Source organism: Ictidomys tridecemlineatus, chromosome 7 (genome assembly GCF_052094955.1).
Source record: "Ictidomys tridecemlineatus isolate mIctTri1 chromosome 7, mIctTri1.hap1, whole genome shotgun sequence".
In the NCBI taxonomy this organism is placed as follows: domain Eukaryota; kingdom Metazoa; phylum Chordata; class Mammalia; order Rodentia; family Sciuridae; genus Ictidomys; species Ictidomys tridecemlineatus.
Genome location: NC_135483.1, coordinates 20820046 through 20834404, shown reverse-complemented (window position 1 = coordinate 20834404; position 14359 = coordinate 20820046). Strand labels below are relative to the sequence as shown.

Below are 14359 nucleotides of genomic sequence, written 5' to 3'. Positions count from 1 at the left end.
TTAATGTAATTTTTTTTTTTGCAGGATGTATGTTGAAAATCAGAATCAAAACACTTTTACACGGTAATAGAAATCCCACATTTTAATACATTGCCATGCACATAAGGAGTCAAGTAATGCTGAATACAAAATAGTCAAATATACAAAATGATAAAGCAGATTTTCAAGCCTGATAGAGATCATGCTCACGGATACAAGGGGGCAAAAATCTGTACAGTTTCATTTTTATCAATTTAAAAAGAATCATGCCCCCAGTTCTTCTTGAGGAAAACCCAAAACAGAAGGAAATATTATAAGAAAATAGAAAGAAGACCCAAAGGGAATTGGCAAGTTGATAGCTGCTTAAGATACAGAAATCAGTGGTTCAAAATTGTGGTGCACAATAATTCTTATGTTTAGAGAAAAAAAGATTCTAAACATCTTAGGCCCTGGGAATCCAGGGAACGAATGTGAACATCCAACAGAGAAGGCACTCTTGTTTGGCCGATAACTTGGTTGTATCCTCCTAAGTCTGGGTGTGGGAGTCTTCCTAGGGTGCATAGAGAGAGAACAGCACTACAGTGTGGGCAACGAATAAGGGAAATGCTTATTTCATTAACCACTCTTGGGAGACCAACGGAATTCAGACTGCTCATTTAACTGCTCACTTAAGGAAGCTATAAAAATGTCTACCATCTACACAGGCTTCTGTGTTATGAAATGTGCTTTTTAGCCAGGTTAGTTTGAAAACAATGAACCAGGTTTTCTTTCTTTCTTTCTTTTTTTTTTTTTTTTTTTAAGTCAGATTCCCTCCTCATTTACTGTAAGGAATGCATTGGTCTTATATTTAATTCACATTGTGATTTTTTTCCTTCCTCTTGCTCTCCTCAAATGAATATTAATTCACGATACGCAGTTGCTCCTTCTGCAGGAAGCTTGGTGTCTGTCTCTGCATCCCATAGCCCTCAGCTAGTCGACTTCATACTCTCATGGGGGACTCTCCCTGGGCCCTGGTGCTCTGAGCCTTTGGGAGGTGGAGAGGTGGAGATGAAGGGACACCTTGGAATGGGCTCTACAGACTGGCTTCCAAATACTGGAAAAAGCATATGTGTGTATGTAAAATGGTGATTGTTACTTTTGCATCATTCTTTCTTTTTCCTTTCTAAATCCCAGAAATAAAAGCTTTGAGGAGGAAACCTCATGTTAGGAAAGATGTCATTAAATAAAGCCCATAATCCAGCTTGCCATGATAATTCTGCATGCATTGGTGGAGTGGGATAGCTTCTCTCGTCAGCTCCATTTAGTCTCCAAATAACATGATCTGCTGAGCAGGGACAGAGCATCCCAGACAAGCGGAGGCCCAGGGAGACTGGGCAATTTCCGTTAGTCCAGCATTCTCAAATTCGGACCATTTTATTGCCCTTATCAGAGCAGTGCCAATCCCTACAAAGTCCTAAGAATAACTCAAGTATATAAACCACAACAGATCAATATTTTCTTTTCTCAGGTGCTTTTTACTGCTAATATGTAATTTTGTTACAATATTGATCTTTTCTAAAATTTTGTATAAAGCTATTTAATTTAGTGCCTAATGATATTAAATAGTTGGATTAACTGGAACTACAGTCGTGTGATTTAGTGATATGAGAGTTTCGGTGGAATTAGTTTCTAAACATTTGTGCTGGCTTGGTTTTTTAGGAGATCAGTTACTTCTGCCCAATCATGACTGAGGCTCACAGTGCAGAGTCAAGAGCCTGGTATTATTCAGCTCTTTGCAATGCAAGTCTCTTTCACTAGCCAAACCTCAGTCTCCTCAAACACGGCCTTGTAAGGACAGTATTTCCCTATTGGTGGAGGAGAAACTATACAGAGTAGAGAGAGCGCCTTACGGTTGGTTGCCTGGTGTGAGTTTAAGCAAATGGAATTCCCTCCTGTCCCCAGTGGGGACCAACACCTACTGCAGAGGTTATAGCTTCTGCTTGCTGGTTATCAGAGGTGGGCAAGGGATAAGAAGGAAAAGGACAGGCTAAGGCTGTAGCTCAGTGGTAGAGCACTTGCCTCATTTGCCTAGCTTGTGTAGGGCCCTAGGTTCTATTCCAAGGCAGGGGGTGGGGAGAAGAAAGAGAGAGAAAATGAGAAAGACAAAAGTACCAGCACTAAAACATGGCTGAAACATGAACAACCTCCCTGTCTCACATTTTCTTCAGTATCCACCTGTATCCAGGGACCTCTTCAATGTGCCCATCAAAACCCCTTAGCTGGTATGTGGGGAAACATGCATTATCTAGAATCTAGACACAGGAATTGCCAAAAGCTGCCAGCTTGGATTCATAAGCAGCTCCCAATGCAGACTAAATGTAGTTAATTGTGGTTTTAAAAAATACTGAAAATAGATACCAAAGAACTAGAACTGATTCAGGGATCCTAGAATCAAGGACCGTGGCAGCGTTAAAATTCTAAATCTTATTTTTGCAATTGTGTTTGAGCTTAAAAGGTGTTTCTGTGGCATCTGTGCTATTTTAGAGGATGGGCTAAGCTCTGAGCAGATGGCAGTTTGTGGGACAGGAGCAAGCTCGGTGGCTGGAGGCACTTAATAGCAAGCAAAGTTTTCTTCAAAGTTATTTTCCAAATGAGTTTCCCCACCCCAAGTGAAATAATGATCGAATAAGAGTCTACTGTTTTAGATTTTTTTTTTTAGCATAAAGTGTTTTAATATATTTTCACAGAATTTGAGAAGGGTGGAGGTGATTAAGTGCAATCCCACATAACAGATCTGTGAACTCTGGCACATCAACCCAACCTGGAATTCTACATCTGGTAGCTATGTGTATGCTGATGTGGCCAAACTATTCAAAACCAATTTAATTTCTTGATCCAAACAACTAAATTTTTTCTTTTTTTTTTTTTTGTTTTTCCCTGTGGTGCTGGGGATTAAACCCAGGGCCTTCTGCATGGGAGGAAAGCACTCTACCAACTGAGCTTTATCACCAGCCCCCAAACAACTGAATTTTTAAAAGCCTATGAACAATGTGTCATGCAACCAGCAATGTCTTCAGGGTTATAATCATTTTAGGTATGAGTATCTCCAAGGTCAGATTAATTTAATTGAATAATCTTTTTATAGGTCGCAGTAGGTAGGGCTGTTTCTGATACTGCATGTTAGGCAGAAGGCCTGGGTTTCAGTCTTTCTAAGGCTCCTGGGTATGTTTGAGGGTTGGGAAGCAATCACAAAATAAACAACAACAAAGTGAAACTCCCAAACTATTGGCATCATAATATGCAGATTCTGTGTGACTATGAACAGTGTCTAAATAGCAACAACACTTTGTGATATCACCCACCCAACTGCAGTCCAACACAAGACATAGGGTGACGGATTATAATTTAGGAGTAGGCTGTTTTGCCTTTTCATGCTGGATGTAATTAGGAGAGGGAGACTCTGATCTGGGAATGCTTGGGGTGCTTCAAGGTTTTTAAATAGCCTTATGTGGCAAATGAAACTTCAGTTTTACACTTGTTCCTTGGAAGCCATTTCTTAGTCATTTTGCGGCTGGGTGAGAGGACTAGAACGGGCTCATGCCTGATGACTCTTTCCTTTTGCATTGGTTGTTGATAAATTTTACCCTAACATTTTTAGAAACAGTGCCTGTCTGCTCCTACTCCCCTGTCCAGGATTTCACCTGTGGAACTAAGGAATGGGCAGAAGACACCAGTATTGACACTGTCCCTTCAGCTACCTTCTCGGATGAGAAGCATCTATGTTGTTGTTCTTTTTATTAAGGTGTGGCAGAACCCGCCTGTGCTCTTGACCAGCACAGCTCTCAAATTAATGTACCCTGCCTCCTGAATATTGAAAGTCACCGGAGCAAAAATAATGGAAATATAGCCCTCTTTTACCTTGAAGCTGCCAGGGGAATCCACAGGACAGTTCTCTGGCTCTAGGATTAGATGCGGATTTAAGGAGAGGAGGGGCAAACCCTGCCTGTCTTTGAAATAGAGTCTCCAGCTGTGTCCTGGTAGGAACATCTCCTGGCCTGTCCTCTCCCTGATGATCAGGGCTGACCAGTCCCCTCCTAGAGATGAGAACTCCACTGCTGTTTGGGCAGATAGCAGTCACCAAGGTCAAGCTTAAGAAGGAATTATTAGTCAGGACTGGGCAAAAAAAAGAAGGTAAGGACTCTGTTTTTCTATTGGAGTTCTTTAGAGAATGCTTGAAATCTCCCCACAGCACTATGTTAAAAGAAAGAGATGAAAAGGAAAAAAAGAAAATCACACACGCATAGGAAACAAAGCCAAGGGAGAGGTGAATAGAAACAGCCTTTGGGGAATAAAGGAATTTCTGTCACTTTCAAAGATTAGATTTTTAAGGGTCTATGGCAGCTTTAAGTCTGGTTGTCAAGTAGCAAAATTACTCTAAAGAATGAGGAGGAAAACATCTCAAAGATGGAGGCTGCAAATGCTCTAGAAGAGGAGGGCTCAGTAAAACGAAAGCGCTCAGGGGGTCTGGAAACTTTAGCTTCCCTGAGACTTTTATTGTTACCACCCTGAATCAGTTATGTGACATTTGCAGGCAAAAAAAAAAAAGCATTTGCAAACAAAAAGGGTGGGGGCTTTAGAAGTTTTTATCCTTAGTTTATATTCCCATGGAAGGTAGATCTCTCTTTTTACCTGGAAGAAATAAAAATGGTGCATTTCCCTCAGAACGAAGGACCATAAGCCTCTCTATTTGGGCAACTGCAAAGTGACTCTGGGGGTGGGGGAAACTCCATAGGGGATAAAGGAATTCATCTATGTCTTTACTTTCTGGAAGTCGAAGTCAAATCTGTGGGGACACACCTCGCAGAGCCTGCGCAAGGACTGGAAGGAAGGCCATTCCTCATAAGGAGAGCTGATATGACCCCTATCCCCCAGGCATGTCTCAAGCTACTGAAGTGATCTGCTTTTACTGGAGCAGAACCACCAATGCTCTGCATATTTAAATTCAGTTCTGGAGCTGGGACAAGCTAATCCCCTTGGCACCCTGGAGAGTCTGATAATTATTCATTTCTGTTCATTCCCAAGACTGCCTTCCCTGCACAAGTGTGGGTGTGAGCCTTTTAATAAAAGGTGTAGCACAGGTTTAAGTAAAAGTTAAGCATCAACAGTTTACGGCCCTTAGACATCAAAATATTTATCCCTTAGCTCCCCATCTCTTGCTTCTTACTAAACAATACTCACTGCATAGCCGTTTCTGAATTTCTGGGAGGTAAAATTCTGCACAAGCACATGTGCTTGAGCGCGTGCGCACACACACACACACACACACACACACACACACACACATTCCTCTTGGGAAAAAGGTATAGGTCAGCAGGAAGCAGCATGGGAAATCACAGAGGATCACCATGGAAGCCAGAGGCTGTGAACAAAGTCACTTCTCCATTTTGCTGGTGTAGCTTGTGACTGCTCAGATTTTATTCCACCATGTCTCCAAAGCTATGCCCCAAAATAATTTCAAACAGAGGTGGGCAGTTTGGAAAACAGGAGTAGTCATACACAAGTAAGTGGTGTATGCCAGGCATAAAGGTATTTTTAGACACCATCTTCAACTGAGTTCTTTGATGGTCATTTTTACATTTGCCTTCTCCCATCTCCACCTTTCCCCATTGTCTTTTCAGTAATTATCTAGCACTCTTTTGACAAAAAAAAAAAAAATGCAAGCTAGGAAACTCTATTTATTTAATATGATCAGATTATTAAAGCCAAAGTAACAATGCACCACCACCACTTAGTGAACATCTGCACCATAAAGCATGTCCAATTTTCCAGGGGTGTAGTAGTAGTCCCAGGATGTCCCTGGCTGGACCAGTCCATTCCCAGCTACAATATCTCAGCACCTGGCAGTAGTTCTTTAGGATTCATCACATCCAATTCATTGTCCTCAGGACTCATTATAGAATTGGAGCTTTAGAGAATCCAGCATAGTGATCAATGGCTGTGTCTGTATAAAGGAAGGATGGGGATACAGGTGACCAGGGTGGATTTCAAGGAGAGTAACCAGAAAGCTGCTCTGGGAAGCTCTAACCAGCTCAATCTGGAAGGGCTGGCTGTACAGGAAGGGTACATCTATGTGCTATGGTGCTGTCCACTCCTTCAGGCGAGGGACCTGCCTGCTGCCTTGTGCATCTTCCTGGGTTAATCTGGCAGAGAGTGAATGCCGTCTGAATTCAGTTTTCATTGTGGAAGAGTGGGGAAGGGACAGTGTTTGGGAAGAGGAGGTACAGCTTTAGAAGGGCAGGAGAGTCTGCCTGGTACGCTGCAGTGGTCCCAGCTCAAAGATTGGCTCATGGTAGACACTCAAATGCTGGCTGATTAAGAAAGGACTGGAAGGACAGAGAAGTCTTGCTGTTGGAACTAGGCCTCAAGAGATGGGCAATGAGATAGGGATGTTATATCCTGAGGCACTGACAGTTAGAATGTGACCTCCTAATTCTGAATTTGTAGAGTCTTAGGGTTTGCTGTGGGCCCTGTGGTCCTGGTGGTGACAGGTCAGAGGGTCAGATCTCAGTGGTGACTGGCACTTCTCTGAGTTCCCTCTTGGACACCCCTTCTGTGGCTTTACAGTCTGACAGGCTTGTGGTCCAAATCACATCTGGATCTCTCTCCCTTTCATGAACCCCAAGTGGAGACAGTGAGGACCCAAGGAACCCCAAAATGCCCTGCTCACTTGTGCTGGAAGGGGTCCAGATGCTGTCACATCTATTTTAAAGAGAAGTCTCTGATGCCTTTCGGCCTCAGGTGGGGGTAGTAGGCACACAGAGCATACTCTGCTGAGGTTTTCATCCAGTCAACTTTGTATCCAGGGAAAAATGAGCTAAAATAAAATGTAGGGCCAGTCAGTATCAAAGATAAGCAGTCACTGAGTAGACAGTTCCTAGGACTGTGCTTTGTTATTAGAGAGTGAAAAAAAAATTAGTCATGAATAAAATCCCAGAAAGGATTAAAAGGGAGTCGAAGGTTCTATGCTGAGTAACGAACCTAGTGTGGGACTGAACCTTTCCTTCTTTAGGCACAAAGGGGTCACTTGATACTGTTTCTCTTCAGAGAATTGTGATTGAACTTGACTTAGAATTTTTTTTCCACTGTTTAAGTGGGATCTCACACAGGAAAATCGCATTCTGCTGCCCTTAGCATCTATGGTCTTTGATTAAAAAGAAGGCCATCCTCCTTCTCTATAGAATGAGAGAATATGTACATTGGCCAAAGAGAAGCCCCCTGTACTTGAGTATTTGTATGTACATGTGTTAAGTTGTGCCTTGGTATCAGGAACCAACAGCTTCAGTGTTCCAATCCCCCAGGCAAGCTCCTACTTCCCTTTGGTGTTACAAGTAACCCGGTTATTCAGTAAAGTGTCAAGAGGTTAGGTCTAACAGTATTGTGGCCATATTTACACCAACCTACCACAAACGACTGGGGATATGCTAGTAGTAGAGCTTATCTTGGACAGTCTGAGCCAGAAATAAGACAAGATTTATAAAAGAAAAAAACAAAATACTTGTATTCCTACATGTACCAAACGTGCTAATTCATCTCAGCGTAGTGTTCTTTTATAAAGTGCTTCAGAGTTGGACAGAATACCTTTGGACATCATAACTAACATAACCAAGACACGTTTACATTCCTATCAGGGCATAATATTGTGAACACTTCCACCGAGACTGCAGAACTGCTGTAATATTTTTTCTAAAACATCATGCCATCTGCACACATAATAAAATAATCCAGTAGTTGCCATGCTAAAACAGGACTGGTAGTGATGGGCACAGACAGTGCCCCAAGGGGAACTTGAGTTATGCACAGTGATGAAAACTGGAAGCCATCTTCCAGTGAAGGGTCTGCCAATGACCACTTGGAACAAATTGGCACTGTATAATTATGCACCTCATTTAAAAATCCACAGCAAACTAAGATTTTTTTTTTCCCCAAAGCTTATAATCTTGACTGAGTGGGTGTTTTTTCATTTAATCCGGTTAATCTGTCAATGCTCCAAGGATCTCTTCCGGCTGGGCCATGAGTTAGTCTTTCTGTGGGGAGCAGGCAGGCCATGTTCATACCAACTGGCAGGACAGCAGCTTGGAAGGCTAACCATGTTTATGGAGAACCCTCGGCTGAGGCTGCAAGAAGAAAAAGGAGGAAACGTGGTGAGTTACTTCCTTTCTGCTCCCAGATACTGGCATGTAGCAATTATCTTATTCAAACAAACCCTAACACCCTTAGGTCAAAGAGAAAGCTCTAGCCAGGATGGTGGTTACTCAACTGAAGGGTGGATTTGTGGTGGCTTGTGTTTATGGAATGTCCTTTCGCCATTTGGCAGGGCATGGAAGACACCCATCTCAGAGGTGGGCCAAGCTGCCTGGAAGGAAGGAAATTGGCATCCAGCTCTGTGACTGTGACGTGGGTTGGGAAACCATTTCACATTTGTGGGGTCCATGCATGTACTTGACCTGGGGGAAGATCAGACCTGGGAAGGGTATGAGGCTTTTTGGGGGGGGGGGCGGGGGGCGGAATAGAGGGATGGTTTCATGCATCGGGAAAATGGTCTGGGATGAAGCTGAGAAGGATATATTGGAAGTTGTATGGCTGGAACTCGAGTTTGTTTGTTAAAAAGTCAGACTGGTTGAGCAGGTTAGGGACTAGGAAGAGAAAGTCATTAAAACTGACAGGAGATTGAACTATTTGAATTGCAACTCTGCTCATGTTTGGTCTTGGGAATGTTGGTACAAATATATTTTCCTGATTTAAAATCTTTAATTTTCCTATTATTTTTATCTGGGTACTTCCTATAGTTCCCTATGCTCAGATCTCATATAATTCATTATTATATGAGTACAGCTATTTTGCTCAGAAAAATATTAATATAGTCTCATTTAGTACACAAAAGTATTGGGCAATGAGAGCGAAGGACACTAAGAGTTGTTGATGTAAAAGAAAAAAAAAACTACTGGATTTCAAATCAAACTGGTTCTACAAAAGAGAAAATATATGTAAAAATTTGCTACTTCTGAGAAAATGCAATTAAGAGGTACAAATAAATGTATTAAATATCAAATAAAACTACACACTTCCGATAAGGTTGTAATGTAAGTGGGATACTAATATAATGCTGATGGCATTGTACACTAAAAAAATTATGTCAATTTATTTAAAAATATTAAAAAATTATATTTCCCAATCCAGTGATCCCAAAGGAAATAATTTTATGAAAGATGATATATTTACATATATGTAACCTAGAAGTTATTTATAATAGAATAAAAATTGGAACAACCAGATTCCTATTGTTGAAAATTTAGGTTAAGTAAATAGTGATAACTTAATAAAATGGATGAGCTGGGCACAGTGTCACACGCTTGTAATCCCAGCGGCTAGGGAGGCTGAGACAGGAGGATTTCAAGTTCAAAGCCTATCTCAGCAAGTTATTGAGGCCCTAAACCACTCAATGAGACCCTATCACTAAATAAAATACAAAAAAGTACTGGGGATGTGGTTCAGTGGTTGAGTGCCCTCAGTACCAAAAAAAAAAAAAGATGGATGATTATGTGGTCATTAAAGTAACACTAATTACGATGATTATGAAGCAACTTGATAAACAGTTATGATAAGCTACAGTATATACTGACACACCTGCATGAGAAGAACTGTGAGTGAAAATGGTGCAGCTGCTAGGAGTTTTACTATTATCATGTTATTTTGCAAAATAGCCCCCTAAATTAGACTCACAACACTGTACACTTGACCCATGTGTATTGACTGACTGAAGCATCATGATTATTTTCATTCTCTAATACTGTCTAGAAAATAAATACTTTACAGTTATTCTAAGAGATAATATTCTAGTATTATTGAAGGGGAGGCGGAGACCAATGGGAGTAAAACTCTTTGGTCCAGGTCAACTCACAAGGGAGCAGCACAGCTTGGAAGGACAGCAGAGATTTTCTAGGAAACCAATACAGGACATTATTCTCGAGACTTTTGCTAAAGTCAGATCTGGAAAATGGATGACACTAAAAATGACTATGAATTGAAATAAACATTATGAAGAGAATGATAATAAAGAGGCAGCTCTATTGGATCACTATACTTTAGATCCTTTCCAGCAATTGATAACTAGGTTTATCATCCAAATAACCATGTGGTTTTTTTTTTTTTTTTTTTGGTACTGGGGATTAAACCCAGGGCCTCTTGCATGCCAGGCAAGAGCATTATCACTGAGCTATATTCTCAGCCCTTTTTAATTTTTTTTTTGTTTGTTTTGGGACAGGGTCTTGCTCAGTTGCTTAGGGCCTCACTGAATTGCTAAGGCTGGCTTTGAACTTGAGATCCTCTTGCCTTAGCCTGTCAAGATGCTGGGATTAAAGGTGTGTGCTACCATGTCCAACCTCCAGCTCTTTTTAGAAATGTTGGTTTGAGGAAGAGTCTTGCTGTGGCACAATCCCCTTTGCCATCTTTCCGGGACACTTAGTGATTCTCCATTGCTCTTGGATATTTCTGCAGCCAGCACTCTGTTTGGAGTGGGTCATGGTGATGCATGGGCTCTATGTGAAAACAAGAGGGTCCCATTTACCTCCTTAACAGGAGACACGTGTTGGGTTCCATCCCTGTATGCTTCAGCCACCTTAGACTCCTTCCAGCTCCCTGTATACACTGGGTTGCTCCTGGCCTTTGCTCAGACTTTCCTTCCCTCTAAGACGGCTTGTGTGTTTACCCTCTGACAACAGTGAATCCAAACCCCTCCATCTTTCCAGGTCCCCTCAAAGTTCACTATGAAATCTTCTCTCCCTCTAGATACAGCTAGCTACTCTCTTCGTGAGCTAGCATGGTTTCTTAAACTTATTACCATATACTTCATTTTAATGTATCCAATACTCCCCTTACACTTCTTTTTTTCTGAGGGGCTAGAGATTGAAACCAGGGTCGTATCCCTAGCCTACCTCTTCAACTTTTTTTTTTTAAATATTTTTATTAGTTGTTGATGGACCTTTATTTATTTATATGTGGTGCTGAGAATTAAACCCAGTACCTCACACAGGCTAGGCAAACGCTCTACCACTGAGCCACAACTCCAGCCCCCTCTTCAACTTCTTGAAGGTGGTTTCAATGAATTCTTATGCCTTCCTAATGCAACATAGAGTGTCATGTATACAGAAAGTGCTTAATAAATCTTTGTGAAATTAAGAAAGAATGCTGTTAGAGAAAAATCTTTGTGTGTGTGTTTGTTGAATTCAGGAACTAATTTTGCATTCTTGGACTCAATCATCATTTCTGCCTAGGATCTGGCACAAGTAGGGAAGCTTTAGGAGCATGGGCTGTGACGGATCTCAGTTCACATCCCAGGCTCACCACATACCAGCTGTGTGATTGCTGAAAACATGAATTTCTCCAAACCACAATTTCTTCACCTTTAAAATAGCAAGCAGACTCCCTACCTCACTGGGTTGCTGCGATGATAAAATGGGCTCAGATGATAAAGAACGCCCAGAGGTCAAGGCTTTGCACTCTCTGCCTGCCTGCAGAGGTCACGGTTACCACTCTGGCTTTCACTCTCCCCCAGAGTGGCACAGACTTCAGAGACAGTTCCAATTAGGAGAGGGTGAAACACTTCAAGGGCAGCAAGGGGCTGCCCGGAGGCAAGGCAGCCTGCAGAGGGTTCAGGAAGAGATCTGGACTTGCTATCAGTTTCCCTGTTTCTCACTGCAGCAGCCAGGGGCTGAAGGGCTTGGTAAGGGCAGGGAAGGAGAAAAGGTGCTGTGTTCCAGCAGCCCACATGCAATGGTCTGAAGGGAGGGAGCAGGACTTCAGTTCTTAAAAGGAGGTTCCGTGTCTTCATTCAGAAGGAAGGGGACTTGTCTTGCACCTGAAAGTGTCCTTTATGGAAGTCAGATTTGAGGTCTTTGGGGTGGATCTAAACTGCACTGGGATGTGGGACAATGTGCATCAGGTATGAGATCCACAACTGCCCCAGCACAGCAGCTCATGAACAGAGCTCACATTTCCTGAGCAGCTACCCTGTGCCAACTACATTTCATAAGCAGTCACTCATTGCATCCTTGCCATCAGCTCTGAGGATTACACTACCCACTAACACAACTGGAGAAAACAAGGGCAGGTTCCTGAGCTTGTCACTGCTGTGCTCTGGTCTCCCACAGAACTGAGACTGGCACCCAGATCTGCTCTCACCACTAGGCTTTCCTGAGTCTGTGAGAAGGAATGCGTGCGAGGAAAAATGCAGGAAAGAAATCAAGTAACTCCTGGGTAAGAGTTCTCATTAACAGTAAAAGAGGTTTGACCTAGAGCCCCCACAGCAAAGAATGACCCAGCTCACAATGTCATCAGTGCTGAGGTTGGTTTAGCAGATAGAGGTCCTTGTTTATTTTCTATTCTTGGTTGTGAGCCAAATACATCCCTCCCAAAATAGGCCAAGATAGAAACCAACCTAAGTGGGCCTCTTATATGTACAGGAAATAAGGTTAATTTCAAACCTCATTCCTCTCTTCTATCCATCATCTTCTCATTTTATTTGATTTTATATTCAGTGTAATCAAACCCTCTAATACTAAATCACTTCTAACTTCTAGAACCCTCACAGGCATACTGTCATAGGAATCAAGATTGGATGATTTAGACAGGTATGCTCAATTAATTAATTAGTATGTATGGAAGAAGTTAGGAGATAAAAAAAAGGAACAAAGCATGATTTATGTGGCAATAAAACTAAAGTCTGCCATCAGCCCTTTTGGTGGGAGAAGTCATATGTCTTTTGGGTGGCACTGATTCCATTTCTGCCATTCCTGGACCACAAAAGGTTGAGGGGGTATTTGCTCCCTGAGAGTATGATTAAGTAATCAACTTTACCCTCTGACTACATGGAAATGATGGTCAGAATCTGAATGTGGGTAAAGGGTTAACAATAGAACAGATGATGCTTACAAACTAGGATATAACTCTCCTAATTACTTGTCAACTGGGAACCATAATGAGTCTGTCTTGGTTAGTTTTATGTGTCAGCTTGACTGGGTCACAGGGTGTCCAGATACTTGGTTAAACATTAACCTGGGTGTGTCTGTAAAGGTGTTTGTGGGTGAGATGGATGTGTGAATTGCTAGACTGAGAAAAGCAGAGAGACCTCCCTCATGTGGGTGGCCTGTCTAACCCACAGAAGGTTTGAATAGAACAGACCTATATGGGATAATTCCCTCTGTGTTTCTTTGAGCAGAGACTTTGTTCTATATCTGCCTTTTGACCCAGACTCAGACTGGAACTCTACCTTTGGCTCTTCTGGGTCTCCAGCTTGTGTATCTTGGGACTGCTTGTCATCCATAATGATGTGACCAATTTCTTAGAATAAATCTCTTCTCTCTTTCTCATATCTGTCTGTTCATCTGTCCATCCATCCATTTATTTATCCATCCATGTATCCATCCATCCATGCATCCATCCATCCATTTTGTTATTCTGTGTCTATGGGGAACTCTGAGTAACACGGAATCTACAGACAACAATAACCTCGATACTAAGCACTATCATGAACCAAGTGCTTACCATGTGCCTAGCATCTTGCTAAAAACCTGTGTCCACTTTGAAGCAACCAAAGCAGATAGTACCACCATAACTCCCACTTCCAGATAAAGAAAGCCAGATTTGGAGACATAAATAACCTAAGACAGGCTGTGGTCTTTAAATCAGGCTATCATCTTTGATCTGCCTAAAAACTGTCAGGGACTTGTTGATTCCAAAGTATTAAGTAGGAAATGTGAGGCCACAAGGCCCCATGGGACAATCATTAATATGTAGATGGGCTAAGAGGACCTTGGCCCCCATCTCTTACTCTCTCAGCCCTCAACTTTAAGGTTTCGTTTAGAATATGATTTGCTGCCTGGTTTTACACTGGCTCCAGGGGCCAGGGGGTAGAGGGAAATTCTCTCTGGAGGGTTCAGGTGACCCTGTCCCCACTTATGCATACTGAATAAAAATGCACTTGTGAGCAAGGTATTTTTCCCCCTTTCCCTCAGTCCTGGGGGGTGGGGTGGGGACAAGGACACTGTGTTTGTCCTCATTAAGAGGCTCAGAACCCTCTCCATATTAAAGATGGGGGTACTAGTTATGCTGATTTGATCACTACACATCACGGACATGTATCAAATCATTGCACTATACATAAAAATCTAAATTATTATATGTTATAAAAATTTCAGTTTGATTTATGGGACCCCCTCCCCTCAATAAACAGTAATTCTCTCAGAAATCAACTCTGGTTCCTGTGGGTTAAATTGAGTCTCTAGATTCTAGGGTTTCAAGATTCTGACATTTTGACTGGAAGTTCCCCAACTTGCTTGCATTACAC

The 14359-nt window shown here is 42.0% G+C and overlaps 1 protein-coding gene across 7 annotated transcripts in view; it reads right to left on the bottom strand.

Annotated features, from left to right (window-relative positions):
• Samd12 (sterile alpha motif domain containing 12) overlaps positions 1-14359 on the bottom strand; it is a 430917-nt gene that overhangs the window by 53304 nt on the left and 363254 nt on the right. For 4 of the 7 annotated variants that reach the window (XM_078016763.1, XM_078016762.1, XM_078016759.1 and 1 more), the window contains one exon: positions 68-8132. The exons of the other annotated variants lie outside the window; for them this stretch is intronic. Coding sequence is in view for 1 of the 4 variants with exons in the window: in XM_078016760.1 (XP_077872886.1) it covers positions 8110-8132 (23 nt within the window). In the remaining 3 variants the exon portion in view is untranslated. Of the gene's footprint in view, positions 1-67; positions 8133-14359 lie in introns of those variants that run through there. 7 annotated transcript variants of the gene reach the window in all.